The sequence below is a fragment of the Stylophora pistillata genome, chromosome 2 (genome assembly GCF_964205215.1).
Source record: "Stylophora pistillata chromosome 2, jaStyPist1.2, whole genome shotgun sequence".
Lineage (NCBI taxonomy): Eukaryota > Metazoa > Cnidaria > Anthozoa > Scleractinia > Pocilloporidae > Stylophora > Stylophora pistillata.
Window position 1 is genome coordinate 10,202,049 of NC_142520.1, and position 14,371 is coordinate 10,216,419.

The window sequence follows — 14,371 nt, forward strand, 5'->3', positions numbered from 1 at the left end:
TATCGTATCCTTTGAGGTTGTGAAATATACATATGACGTCACGGCTCTCTTCTTTAGGAATGGGGTGAGTGTCCGTGCCGTAGATCAGGGTATCTAAAAATTCCAAAAATTCCCCAGTGCATTCTGGACCGTAAAAGGTGTGGCACTCGTCCGAGTCCCCCGTTTCGGCGCGCACCAAGATGGGGACAGGGTAACGTCAGACTCGATCATTGCTGCAAAATCGGCGTAGACAAAAATGGGTGGGTTTATGTAGGTGCTGACATCAGGATTTTGTCGTTTCTCCTTTTTGTACAGGTCTTTGGGTTATTTTACGGGCTTGTCTTCCTCTTCTTCCACGCGTTGGATGTAACACTGATGCGATGTCAAATCTACATCTTCCCTGCATGCGCGACATCGCCCGTTATAACATTCATGCGGGTCGTCAGAAGGCGTGTATTCGTTGCAACACAGCTCGCAACGCACCCAGGTAGGGCAAAATCTTCGGTAAGATGGTAGGCCATACATCTCTCATCGTAAAAATGGCGATGTGGAAACGTGGGATTTCGTCCTGTGTGAGTTAGTTCAGGCAATATTTTGCTTCTAAAGGTGCTCTCACGGACCTACCTTACCCTGCAGGAGTTCTTTTATTTCCTTACATAGGCTGAGTATATAATGGCATATCAATAAATTGCGTCTAAGTTTTCACAATACTGCCTAGGGGGCATGATACTGAGACAAACGTCTCTACAATATAACTGATGAAGTTTTTGTTTGCTTTTTAATTTTTCGCCATAGACTAAATCCCATTTTCAAAATTTTCAAAGTAGTCTGTTTGAAACAGCTTCCTGGAGTTTCGAAAAGCAAAGATATTGTTTAGGTATAGGGTATTTCTCATGAAGGAAACGATACCGGATAATAAATAATTCTCATACTATCTTGATGATGTTCGTCTGTATGGCACTTTTGTGGTGCGCGTAGTACTGATAAGATAGATACTTTAAACAACCGAATTCTTAGAGTTATCTTGCAGGATTATAATTCTCCCTATGACTCTCTACTGAGCAAAGTTAACTCCAAATCTCTGTCTAAAAGACGCCTTCAGACTTTCTTACTTACATTGTACAAGATCTTGTTTTTTAACTGCTATCCAGGCTATCTAAGGAATATGTTTAGTTTCCGGTCAGTATCCTATAATCTACGCGGAAATTATAATTTGTCTCTACGTCTACAAAAACTACTACTTATGGTCTTCACTCCTTTTCATATATGGCTTCAAAACTAAGGAACTCTCTTCCCGACTCTTTTAGAACGTCTGACTTTTCTGATTTCAAGCGGAAGATTCTACAGTATGACTCTTTCTCATAGTTAAATTTTAGACTGCTACAATTTGACATTTTACATTTTCGTAGTATTTAGAATTATACTCGTAACTCGAAGATACTAGCTTATCCTTTAGCTACTCCAAATTCGAGATTAAATAAAGTATATGTAGGTATGTATGTATGGCTTAGTTCTCTTGAAAGTTGGAGACTTTAGCGTAAATGAAGGAAAATATTACTGGTAGTTTTCCTCATTGATCAAAAACATGTGAAGGTGTTTCCATGTAAAAACCATAATAATCGAGACGTTTTTCCTTGTGTTCCGCATTCTTAGGGAAACCTTTGTTTCTTCCGGTCATGAAACGATTCGAATGAATACTCTGTTATTTTAAGACATGGAGATAGAACTGAAGTCAAACACTTTTGAACCACCTGCTGTTAAAAGCTACGATGATATGAAGTGCTACTCAGAGTTTTCGTACTCATTCCATTTGCTATAGCTAACGCAATGAGTATTTTTACGAATCTAATGGTTTTAGAGACTCAAATAAAAACTGCAACAGATAAATCTTGAGCATCAAAAACCTTTAGATATAACTACAGTATTTGATTTTCTCTCCTCAAGTTACAAAAGTCTGAGTGTCTCTTATTCATTGCCATCCGAATAATTCATCAGTGTTTCTCTGCAAGCTTGATTTGAATTTCTGGTTAATAACAACCAGGTAAATTATTTCTTTCCCTCCAAAAGATTGTTTTTATTGCGTATTTCTGATTGTTTAATGATGAAATTGATCTGAATAAATATTGTAAAAATTCAAAACTTAGGAAACGCCGCGGAAAAGTTTCAACCAAAATACCCCAAATGAAGTTCCCGCACACGATCGAGTTTGTTTCAACTCGTTTTGAAAGTTTCTAAATTTTTCAGCGCTTTGTAAAACCGTGGTTTCCTTCTTCATCATTTCTAATTAGTTACTCTTATTGACAATAGCAAATTTTTTTCACTTAAATTTCGGGCCCTTGCTTTCCTGCAACTTCAGATTTGCAGGCTTCGGAGTTGCCAAAGTCTACATTTTCATTTAACCCACACAAAAGAATGTCAAACTTAACTCACCATGGTTTGCAACTGTTAAGGTGTAGAAGCAACCTCCAAACAAAAAAAGGAGAAATACGAAAGCGAGCATCGGGCTGCGACGGCGGACCATCTTCAGAGTATTGTTAAAAAAAAAAAAAAAAGAACCTTCTTAACCCACTATCACGGTAGTTTGCTTTTTAAAAATATTTTCAATAAAGTGAGTAAAATGTAGCAAACATCAGTTGCCCATCTCTGGCACTGCTATGTTCTTGAACAGCGAAGTTTTATTCTTACCGTCATTTATTATTAATCAAAATTAGGCTGGATAATAAGATTCATAACCGTTTCATGTTTACTATCTTCTTCAAACATCATTTGTGCATGAAATGTGCCCATTACAAGCCTTTTGTTTTGTGGAGTTTTAAAAGAGTAATTCCTCTGAAACATTGATCAAAACAAAATGAAAGAACGACGGAAAAAGAAAACAAAAAGAAGAAGAGAAAAATCCAGATACTAACTAGGGATGATTATTTCTAATGTTACTCATTAACCTCCCTTGGGGTACGTAGATTCTTAGCCATTGGAGCCAATTTTGACTAATGTAAGTCTTTTGTATTCTATGTCAAAACAATTCCACAATTGAAAAAACTCCTTAAATAAAAACACATAAGTGACTACCGGGTTTGGTGTTTTCCCATTCAATGACGTGGCATTTGGGGGTAGAATGATTATTTCAACATTCAATAAAGAAAAAGTTCTGAAACGTCACGCAATGTGAACTAGGTCCCAAAAATATTATTTTTGGATCTTTTCCCAAGCTTTTTTTATCGCCAATAAAGAAAAGAAGTTACATCGATTTTAACAGGCGAAAATAAGTCTGTTTAAACGACAGCGGTGCGTAACAGTTAAAAAACAAATTACTGTCATGTCAGCCAAGCTTTTAGAATATTCGTCACGATTATTATCATAATGAAGTGTACACAAACTCATGAAAAAAGCGATTTTTTTTTTTTTTTGCTGCTTGAAACGACTCTTTCGCACGAAGTTTCCACTTGCCATATGCCGTTGCCTTTTAATTCATAGTTTTCTATTAAGTTCTTACGCAAGTTTGCAAGATTTGTGGACAAATAAACCATTGGCTAAGTGAAGAAAGAACAACCTTACAAGCCAGAAGGTCATCAACTTAAGTTTACAAACGTTTCTTTTCTAAATTACTTCATCTCGAATCAGGGTGTGGATCACTATTCGTTTCTGAGGATGGAAAACGATGGAAAAAAAAAAATTAGAAGAGAAGAGTTTGACAGCTGTAAAATCCCGTTAACGCCACTAGTGTTATAAAATACGATCCCATTCCGGCTGTATTATTTTGTCAGACAGTTTGAGGCACTTCTTGTGCCTCAATGTATGCCTCAATCAATGTAATCTCGAGACAATTTTCATCTTTCAACGTATGGCAAAACCAAAAGTAATAACATTTTAATCCAACATCAGATGTTATTAATGCAAACAATAAAAAACTAAGATTTAGCCCTTTTTTGCGACGCAATATCTCAAGTCTGATTCACGCTAATGATAAGAACTTGTAGAATAAACGTTAACGACATAAGAGGGCTATTTTGTTGTTAAAATGTGTGGTGTAAATCCGTGGGCATAACGACGACACAATGAAAACAGGCTCTATGAATAAACAGGTTAGCGCTGAGCTGTACATGATAACATCACTGATTAGCACACTTATTTGGTTCGCTAGTTTTGGAAATTTTCCCTCGGTTCTGGCTTCACCCGCTTGCGCTCAACAGCCGGCGGGGCTTAGCCACATGTGGTTAATTCACCAAGAACAGCCTTCGGAACTCAAATGGTCTATTCCTTTTCTCTTTTAAGATTTTCGTCCTTGCACGTGTTATGATATTGCAAATTACGGCGCTTAGCATGCCTGCAAACCTTTGGTTGGTTCTTCTTTTACTACCTGCCTGCTCGCTCATTCCGAAATTTCACTTTAATTCTTTAACGAACAAATGCCAGACACATGAATAAACCCTAAAACCCCCTCTTCGGCACCTACGCCGTATGAATATTTAATTAGAACCCACTCGGCCGAATCACTCGGATCCAGACCGCGCGGAAGTTGCCATAAACCTATGTTTCCAACGTGGGAGAACAATCTACTTTCCATCAATTGTACAGAGACATGATGACAGCTTGTCAATCAGAGTGACATTTTTTTACGTTTATGTGTAACCTCTTCCTACATTTCAACATTCATTTCATACACCATGTCATCTGAAAAACAACTGTTTGGACGAAGAGATTGAACAGAACCCTCAATGGGCCCGAACCATCCTAGGCGAATTATTTGCCATTGTAAAAGAAAAAGCTGCCACGCAAGATCTTTGTGAAATACGCAGACAGGTGACTAAATACATTGACGAGATTGACACCTATGATGCACAAGTGGGAGAACATTCTACATTTCATCAATTATACAAAGACATGATGACAGCTTTTCTTGCTTATGTTACCTATTTGCATCTCAAATAGAGTGAACAAATAAACATAGTTCATCCCACCGCCATCTTGGATTCTTTTGTTATCTTTGTACTTTTTTGTACCGTTACTTTTTAAAAACCCTACTCACGAACCTATACGAAAATTAACCCTAACCCTAATAACCCCTCGTACACCTACACCAAACCCTGACCCTAACAAGATGTCATCTTGACCCTTGACTCTTTGTTTGTCCCTTTGCTATTATTCTTCTTTTCTCGAGTTTTTAAATCTAAAACGTCACGCTATTTGCCCGCAGTTGTAAGGAAATTTGAAATATTTCCATTACAAGATTATGAAGTTCACAAACGATATACTAGAGAACTTTTTTTTTTATTAATAGCTTTGCACTAAGTTTCCAGTATTAACTATTAGCAACAGCTTTGAATGAAAGTTTAAACTCACGTTTGTTTATTTAACAATAAATTTCTTAATAGGAAATGTAAGTAATGTCCCCGGCCACCACAGACACTGCTGCCATTTCATAAAACCCTTTGACACTTATCTTCTATTTCAACATCTTTCTAAGAAAATGTTTCTTTTCCAAATGTTACTAGCTCCATGTAAGAGCCCGTGGTCTTTTTTGCAATTGCTTGATAGGTGGCTAAAACAGTTCAGTATTCAACGGAAAGGTTATAGGTCAAACAGACACCTTTTTCGCCGATGGCAACGACATATTTCTGTTTATAACAAGTACTTCTACGAAATACATAGTACGTTTTTCTTAAATTCAGAACAGAGTCTCAAAGCGTATGATATAAATTATTATTACAGAGAGATAGGGAATATTATTTCGGTATTCAAAAAGCTATGTATACCTCACACATTAAAAGAACTTTTTTTTTACGAGACTATCAATACTTTTAAACAACTGTCGTTAAATGAAGTACTTGTGAATACTTCCTACTTAATTCTGGTTCATAATTTACAATTTCACACGCAAATTTACAAAGTTGCCGTAACAACTCATTGGGTTTTCCAGTTGTTATACCAATTTGCAGATGACTTCCTTCCTCAAACGGCTCGGGAGGGATCTCAACTTTGACAAAATCGTGCGTGTCATTATCCCCTCATGCTAGTCCTCATCATTTGACAACACGTTTTCAATGTTAAGATTAGTGCTTCGTTCGAAAAGCCATACCGATTCCAGACTGTTACATTGTAATAGGCGTCTTTACTGTTTCATCTTAAAATCTTCACCGATCTCACTGAAAATCGGGAAAAGAAGGTCAGTGAAGATTCGTATCAAAGGATTGATTTGAAAGAACAGGCAAAACTAAATCCTAGGCTTCCAGGAGGTATAATCATCTGGAATTATTTCTTATCGTTTTAGGTTGTACAGTGTGATAATTGGTCTGTGCGATATTGTGACCTTTCCTTAAGACCCTGGTGAAAAAGTATAACGAGTGAGACTCGACTTCTGAAAAAAATATTTCTTCATTATCTCAAGTTTTAGAACCCTATTTGTACTTTTCAACCATAAAAAAGTACCGAGCTCAGTTAATGTAATAGATGACCGAAAGAAATGTTGGCTAAAAGTAAACCAAATGAAAAATAAGATGCGTGACTTTTGGGTTTCACAGAAGGTTAAAAAATTAAACAGTTACACTTTATTTGGCACTTTAACTGAGTGCTATCAGTCCATTAGAATACCAAACAATGAAAGCTCAATTCTAAGTGCCATTATCATATTAGATAAACATTTTTTTTTACTCCAGGAACGTAATAGTCACTTTACCATGACCAGCGTTGTTGTAACAACATTCATTGTCCTGGTTGTTTCCATCGTTGTAAGAGCCTCTCCCACCCCCCACAAGTGTCACGACCACCATTTCCACTGCTTCCCCCTAAGTATCCTCCTCCTCCTCCTCCTCCTCCTCCTCCTAGTTTTCCTCCATATGCTGCACCACCTCCACCAAACCCACCATCGACATCGTTATACCTGGCTCTTTCACCCACCCCTCCCTGAATAAATCCCTTACCACCTTCTCCACCATATCCTGTGGTTCCATAAAAATTCATTCCACTTCTTGCACTGGAGTAAAACCCGCCACCACCACCACCTGAAATACAATGAATATATTTTAAGATTTTCGTAAACAGAAGCGAAACTATATTTAAATGGGATGCTAACCCATTCCAATTTTGGAATTTTTTACTTTTATTGTAAAACGCTGCAGTAAACCCATATCAGTTCGGCCAAACCTTACATACTGCATTTTAATTGAGCCGCTATCCATGAGGTTTAGTATTTGTATATAGCACCTGTAATACCTAGTTTTATAAACTGTTTTGTCTTACTTCCCCTGTCCAAGATACTATGAGTTGATTTACCGCGTTACCAAAATGCTAAAAATTGCAGAGTTAATGAACGGTGAGTTTCTTGTTCTGACACGAAAAAGCAAAGGACATTTTTTTCCTCTAGGATCTTTATTGTGATTGTTCAGCGTGCGCTCTTGCACCGCGTCGTATTTGAAACCAAATCCTATTTGGCTTTGAAACCAAATTTTCGAATTGGTCATATGATAAGATGTTTGTTAATCAAGTTTGATCGGGCTGGACGGGAAAATATTTGGCTCTCGGTTATGGTTAGCCAAATGTTGCAAAATTCAACAACTTGCATATTTATATTCAACAACTAATATTTATGCTCAACAAGATATATTTTTATTCAACAGTTTACAGTTATATTCAACATTTCATATTTATGTTCAACGACACACATTTTCTTTTCATATTCAACCAAAATTATTTTTATTCAACAACAATATTTATTCAACTTCAATAGCTATATTTATTTTACTCAACAAAATTAATTGTTCAACTTCAGTCCAAAATTTTTACCCAACAAAAATAATTATTCAACTTCTACCACGCATAATTATTTAATGACATACCTTCTATTATGACTAAGTGTTCGAAAGTTCCCGGACATTCAAAATATCGTCATTCAACAAAATTCCCCGCCCCTACCCCAGTTAAATACGCTGTATTGCGGACCCAGTGCCCCGACCATTAACCATGAATAGAGATGGCGTCGGAAGACGAATCAGGGCGTGATGTTAGGGAAGAACTGACACAAATTGTGAGAGAATGTGTTCGAAATGAGATCACTCTTCAACGATCGGGAAGTAATACCTCGTTATTAATGAGAACGCGCGACCTTATAGCAAGTTCAGCAAGATCTGCGAGCCGAGAGATGACAAATTCTATCGCCCCGGGCATCGTTCCATCTTTTCCCGCCACAGCCACCCCGGTTCCTTCTTCTTCGTCTTCTTTTCACAAGGGAAAAAAGAGGCCCGCAGTTGCAACAAATCATCCATGGCGCCTCAAAGGTAAACAGGAGAAACAAATGAAACAAGAGTTACACCCAAAAGCTGTTCATCTCCTCGACAAGCCCGAAGATCTCGATGAAAATGGCTTTGTCCCTGATTACCCAGTTACCGACGATATGATTCTACTGAAAGGTTACTTTGAGCTGGGAACAGGCCAGTCGGAAAGCGAAATCAGAGAAAGCATAACAGAGGTACTGAAGCAGCGATTCCCTTTCGTAAGACCAGATCATTTTGACTTTGTTAAGCGAGAGCGCAACAAAGTAACTACCCCCGTTGTAGGAAAATCTCTTGAATGGAATTATAAACACGTGAAAGAGTTATGTGGCCAGGGAAAGCTTTATATTCGTTTAAATGTCTTAAAAGAAGTCATCGAAGCGTGTGATGAGCCATCACCCATAGTGACTAAAGGTGAGGACGATGAGGACTTGATGAAGTCACCTTTCTTCTCATCAGAATTGTCGATTAATTCCATATCCAAGAAATCTGAGAGTGCACTAGCGAATGCATCTGCAGAGAATGGACCATTTGACCACGGCCTTACTAACATGGACAGTGCAAGTGTATCTGGGGCATGTACCTCTGCTGATTTGCTAAGCAGTAATGTGTCCTTTATTTCCAGTCCAAGCAGGCAGAGTGACATGGCAACACTAGGGGAACTGCTGCCATCTGTAAGTGAGGAAGACCTTGACTCATTAGTGCAGATCATCAACATCTTAGGAAATAAGTTAACAGGAAAAAGAAAGAAACTAGAAGTTGATGAAGATGATCTAATTGAAGATGCTGTGGCCTATTACAAGTCCATTCAGTTTGATGCTTCCTGCCCTTTAAGAATTATCTTTAGAGGGCAGCCTGCCATAGACAGTGGTGGAGTATTAAGACAGTTTTACTCTAACTTATTTGAAGGATTAGTACAGGGCAAGCTACTGCTGCTGTTTGAAGGAGAAGAAGCCCGCAAGGTGCCAAGTTACCAACCACAGGCCGTCATGAGTGGAATGTTTGAAATGGTTGGGAAAATGATTGCCCATTCACTTGTGCAAGGAGGCCCTGGATTTCCATGTCTGGCACTGCCCTGTTTTTATTACCTTGTGACTGGAGATGTCATGTGTGCATTTGCATACTGTGATGTTTGGGATCTTCCATGTCCAATGTCCAGGAACATAGTCTTACAGGTAAATGCTCAGTATGTCTTGAGTGTAATTTAAAGGAAAGCAAAGATTTACCTTAAAACCACAGTAAATCCAGTAAGTGTACACCGCACCTCATGGACACCCCATTAAACAATCCACTCTTTAACATGCCAAAGCAACCAGTATTGGTGGCCAATTTACCATTTCAACTTTGTTGATATATCCAAATTATTTCATTACTCCCACCGACGCAGCCCCAAACAGTTTCTTTCGAAACTATCAGCCAGTATTAGGTAAGCCTCCCATTACTAGAAAATTTATGTGGCAAGTGCTTTTGAAATGGTGGTTGTGGTCTAGGAGTTTTTGTACTTGATAGTATGGAAAAGTAGTGTGGAAAAATGTGAAGGTGCATTAGTTTACAATCAAGATGCCCTGAGCATTGAAATGCACATGCATGCAAAAAATGTTTCTCATGAAGATTTCCTGGAATGGCTTGCTGAAAGGTGTAAAAGGGTCTACCTTTCACCTATACCTACTATTCAAATAATAGAACTTCTCCACCAGTATATGTACATTCTAGTCATGAGTAATGATTATTTCTATTTCTGCAAATTTATTGAAAGCTAATGGATGTCAACAGTTATGATGAACTGGGAGAGCTAGCCAAGAATGGTGAAGTAATTAATCTGATGGCTAATTGTGGAGAGACAAGTGTTCTGCAGGTAGAACTTAATTTACATTAAAAATATATGGTCTGTCATGCATGTCACCCCTGGCATTGCATAAACTATATTATTCATTCTTGAGATTGTGAAATAGCAAAATCAATGCAGGAATTTCCAGATGTACTTTTACACATGCACTGAGATTTCACTGCTGTCTTGAATCTGATGGGAACTATTTATAGGATGGTTATACAGTAGCTCTAATATATCAGAAAATTTTCTGAGATGGTATATACATGGCAATTATATATCATTTTATGATTATAATGGTACCAGAGATGATATGGTCATTCCTTTCTCTCAAGTAAGACACCTCATTTAACAGTAATACACTTTCAGAAGATTTATATGGCTACATACTAAGTTTCCATCAATTTTATTCAGTTGATTAGTTTGAAGCCACCTAAGTGCCACCCTATTTGTTTGCTAAAATTTAAGAGAATTATGTTGCATTCTATTAGGACATTGCTGTTAATATCATAATTTTATTTCAGATGTCTACCAAAGGGAAAATAATCCAATCAATAGTCATGTATGAGGTCATTTCAAAACGTAAAATGGCTTTGGATCAGTTGAGAAAAGGATTGATCACCCTTGGTGTTCTTGATGAGATGTCAAAGCACCCACATTTGTTTGAGAGTGTGTTCACCCTTAAACCTGTTGAGCTGACACCAGCAATAGTCAGAGAGTGTCTCAAATATCCAGATGAATTAAGTGACCAAGCACAGGAAATCAAGATGATGATGAATAGATTTGTTGACCAGTCATCAAGTGCCAGGTTGATGCAATTAATGCAGTATTGCACTGGAAGTAAGATGATGCCTTCAGTACAGAACTTTGCAATAAATGTAAATTTTCATTGTGAAGATTACATCTCTTCATCAACGTGCACCTTTACATTGTTAATACCTGATCATTTCCACTCTTATGGTCTGTTTGAACTCTCTTTAAATTCAGCCTTTTCTTCATCTGGAAAGTCTTTTACCTCGGTCTGAAGTGAATAGTCACGATTGACCTTATGGCCGATTTTGACTTCATTTACAGTGGTAACAACACACACAACTAATGTTGGTGCTGCTTTTCAGTAACTTTCTTTTCAATGTTGTGTTGTTTAATTCACTGATAAGTTTAGTTGTGTTACCTTTCCCAGCAGTATAACTGGTGTTTATGTTTGGTGCTGATTCCTGGGAATAATAGCCATAAATTTGTAATCTTTTGACATACGTAAAGTTCATTTTCTGATTTTATTATTGAAAATAACACACAAAACAAGTAATAAATGTGAATCTTTATTGAGTTGCTCTTTAATAATTATTGAAATAAGTGGATCAACCTGAACTATTGTTTTCTTCTTAAAATGCTTTGCATGGGCAAATCATTAAAAATGGAACAGAGTTATAGAATAGGGGTGGAGAGATAGGGATGGGTCAGCTAGTTTGGGTAACTAGTGCCTCAGTTTTGAGGACGTAGACTTCATCCGAAAAAAAAAAAAAAAGAAGATATAATATGAAAGGTGGCTGGGACTTGTCATTGTGAGAAAATCAGTGCTTCATAGTCATTACCTGGCTATCTGAGTTTCATGATAATTTTAAGCAGGTTCAGTTTGAATGATGTTCCAATCCGCCATGTACCATAACAGTAAAATTCAAAACAGGTGTGTGTCATACCATCAGTTTTTCCTTCAAAAGATACACTGATAAAACACAAATTCAGTTCTTAATCTCTCTTAAGATACCCTCCTGCAAGAAATGGTAGGGATTTGAAAAAAAACTCAGTGGCATCTTAACCTTGTCAATATTGAATACAGCTATGTGTGGGATGATCCCCTGCAGGCATGTCTCATAGGCATTATTGGTTATCATCCCATAACCCTAAGTGGCCTTTGTAAGTATTCATTGAGAACTATGGGTGGAAAGCAAGTTTTCTAGAAATTCAAGTGCCCTCTGGAATATATCTATTGCAAAAGCACTTGAATTCCCAAGTGGGTTGATCTCGTTTGACAGCCTAGAAATAATGTTATCTGGTAAATTCAAATCCACTTCATTGACTTGGACAGTAGACAGACCATCATCAGGTGGTGGTGGTGCATCAGGGTCAAAACCATACCACTCATGCTCATGCCCACTGATGTTAGCTTCACTTCTGACATCAGCTACTGCAGTAAGTCTTCCATTAACTCTGTCTATCATTCCATTGGACCAGATTTGTTCCGGACTCCAATTTCTTTCAGTTCTTATGGGGTGCTTATTCCAGGCCTCAACAAAGCTGTCAATTGCAGCATTAATTCTGGGCAAGTAGACATAATGAAGAACAAACAAATGTAGGGGGTTGGTAACATCAAGCAAACCAGACTCCTCCATGGATTTGAAAGTGTAGTAAAATACGTTACCGAAACATCGAAATACGTCTCGCCATAAACGCTCTATTCTCTGGTTACGAGTAGAAGTTCCAATAAGTACGGATCCACGATCATGGCCTCGAAATGCATTCATACGTTCCCACGTCAACACGTTTTCTCCTCCATGGTCAGTTCGTATTCTAGAAGGCCACGAATACTTTTCAACACTCTGCAGAAAAAGACCTTCCACGGTCTCTTTTCTATTGTTTGTAGAACACTTCAAAAAACATATTAAACGAGAATAGCCATCTATACAACCATGTATAACGAAACCCCACGTAATCAAACTGTGATGGCCGTCAATATGCCATAAACTGTTAGGGCCAGGCACTGAATAGGCTCTTCTGGAAACCACTGTTGCCCATCTTAAGCGGCAGTTGATCGGATCAACTCGCGAAATACTGGCTCTAATACGTTGTCTTTGAACATTAATACCTTTACTTCGCAAGTGGCCATGAACCATTGAATACCCCACAAGGCCTCCTTGTACGTTCATGAAAGCTCGCACAATTTCATCAAGATCTGTATTTCCTTTAATTGTAAAGCCAGTTTCCTCGCTGATACCAAGCTCTCGTACCCGTCGCCACAGGGTCCAACGAGAGACGAGAAGAAGTTCTGCGATGTCTTTCCACTTAAATCCCAATGCTCTTAAGTGTAGCAAAGTCTCTTCATTGATCTCGTACTTTGGTCTCCCTGGTCCTCCGTTTACTGTACGTTCCGGTGAACTTACCAGATATACTGCTAAGTGAGTACAGTTTGGAGTATTCCTTAACCCCAGTTCTGTCAATTTTCGGCACCAACTGTGGAACAAAACCCTTAAATTTCCAGCAACCTCAGTCAACTCTCCTTTGCACTCGTTTACAATCAGTGACACGTTTTCGACAAATTTCGCCGCTGATTCTAAGCAATTGATCACCCTCTCTATAAATGGTCGGGAAATACTGTTTTCTCCCTCTTCACAAACATTTAACAAACTTATAACATCCTCAAAGCAACTGAAGAATGAACCTTCGTCCAGTGTTATGGCTGCCATTTTGATTTTTGGCGCAAATTGAATGATCGGGTTCCAGTCCGTAATCTTCGTATTGGAAGGGAATGGGTTTCATGTTTGGGGGTAGTTCGGGGGTAGGGGCGGGGAATTTTGTTGAATGACGATATTTTGAATGTCCGGGAACTTTCGAACACTTAGTCATAATAGAAGGTATGTCTTTAAATAATTATGCGTGGTAGAAGTTGAATAATTATTTTTGTTGGGTAAAAATTTTGGATTGAAGTTGAACAATTAATTTTGTTGAGTAAAATAAATATAGCTATTGAAGTTGAATAAATATTGTTGTTGAATAAAAATAATTTTGGTTGAATATGAAAAGAAAATGTGTGTCGTTGAACATAAATATGAAATGTTGAATATAACTGTAAACTGTTGAATAAAAATATATCTTGTTGAGCATAAATATTAGTTGTTGAATATAAATATGCAAGTTGTTGAATTTTGCAACATTTGGCTAACCATACTCGGTCACGAGGCACGGAACGTGGTACATTCGGTCCTTACGTCACGACCTCGAGCCAAATAATCTCTGTTCTCCCGCCAACATGGGTATCGCTACCTTGACTCGTCTTTACAGTAAATATGACCTCTACGAGGAACTCAGCTGGGTTAACCGTCAACCGTCAACTGTCAAAATCGCAATATTTTGCCTTCAACCGTCAAATAAGCAAGCCAATATTAGCCGTAAAATGTCTCAGATATCCTTGAATAAGAATCATACGATTGCCTTAATTGGGATCAAGTTCCATTTTTTATGAATAAAATTTTTGATAATCCCAAAAATACACTTATGTAAGTCCTTTAACTTCTATTCGCAAGTA

At 37.8% G+C, this 14,371-nt stretch overlaps 2 protein-coding genes across 2 annotated transcripts; one reads left to right on the forward strand and one right to left on the reverse strand.

Annotated features, from left to right (window-relative positions):
• Window positions 1-7,488: 7,488 nt before the first annotated feature.
• On the forward strand, window positions 7,489-11,393 carry LOC148737057 (uncharacterized). The gene is made up of 3 exons (XM_088747777.1): window positions 7,489-9,418; window positions 10,000-10,098; window positions 10,596-11,393. Exons 1-3 carry the CDS (start codon window positions 7,946-7,948, stop codon window positions 11,094-11,096), a joined length of 2,073 nt encoding a protein of 690 aa, XP_088603903.1. The 5' UTR covers window positions 7,489-7,945; the 3' UTR covers window positions 11,097-11,393.
• Window positions 11,375-13,685, reverse strand: LOC148737058 (uncharacterized). Its single transcript, XM_088747781.1, has one exon. The coding sequence runs from the start codon at window positions 13,530-13,532 to the stop codon at window positions 11,994-11,996; it is 1,539 nt and encodes a 512-aa protein (XP_088603907.1). The 5' UTR covers window positions 13,533-13,685; the 3' UTR covers window positions 11,375-11,993.
• Window positions 13,686-14,371: the final 686 nt, after the last annotated feature.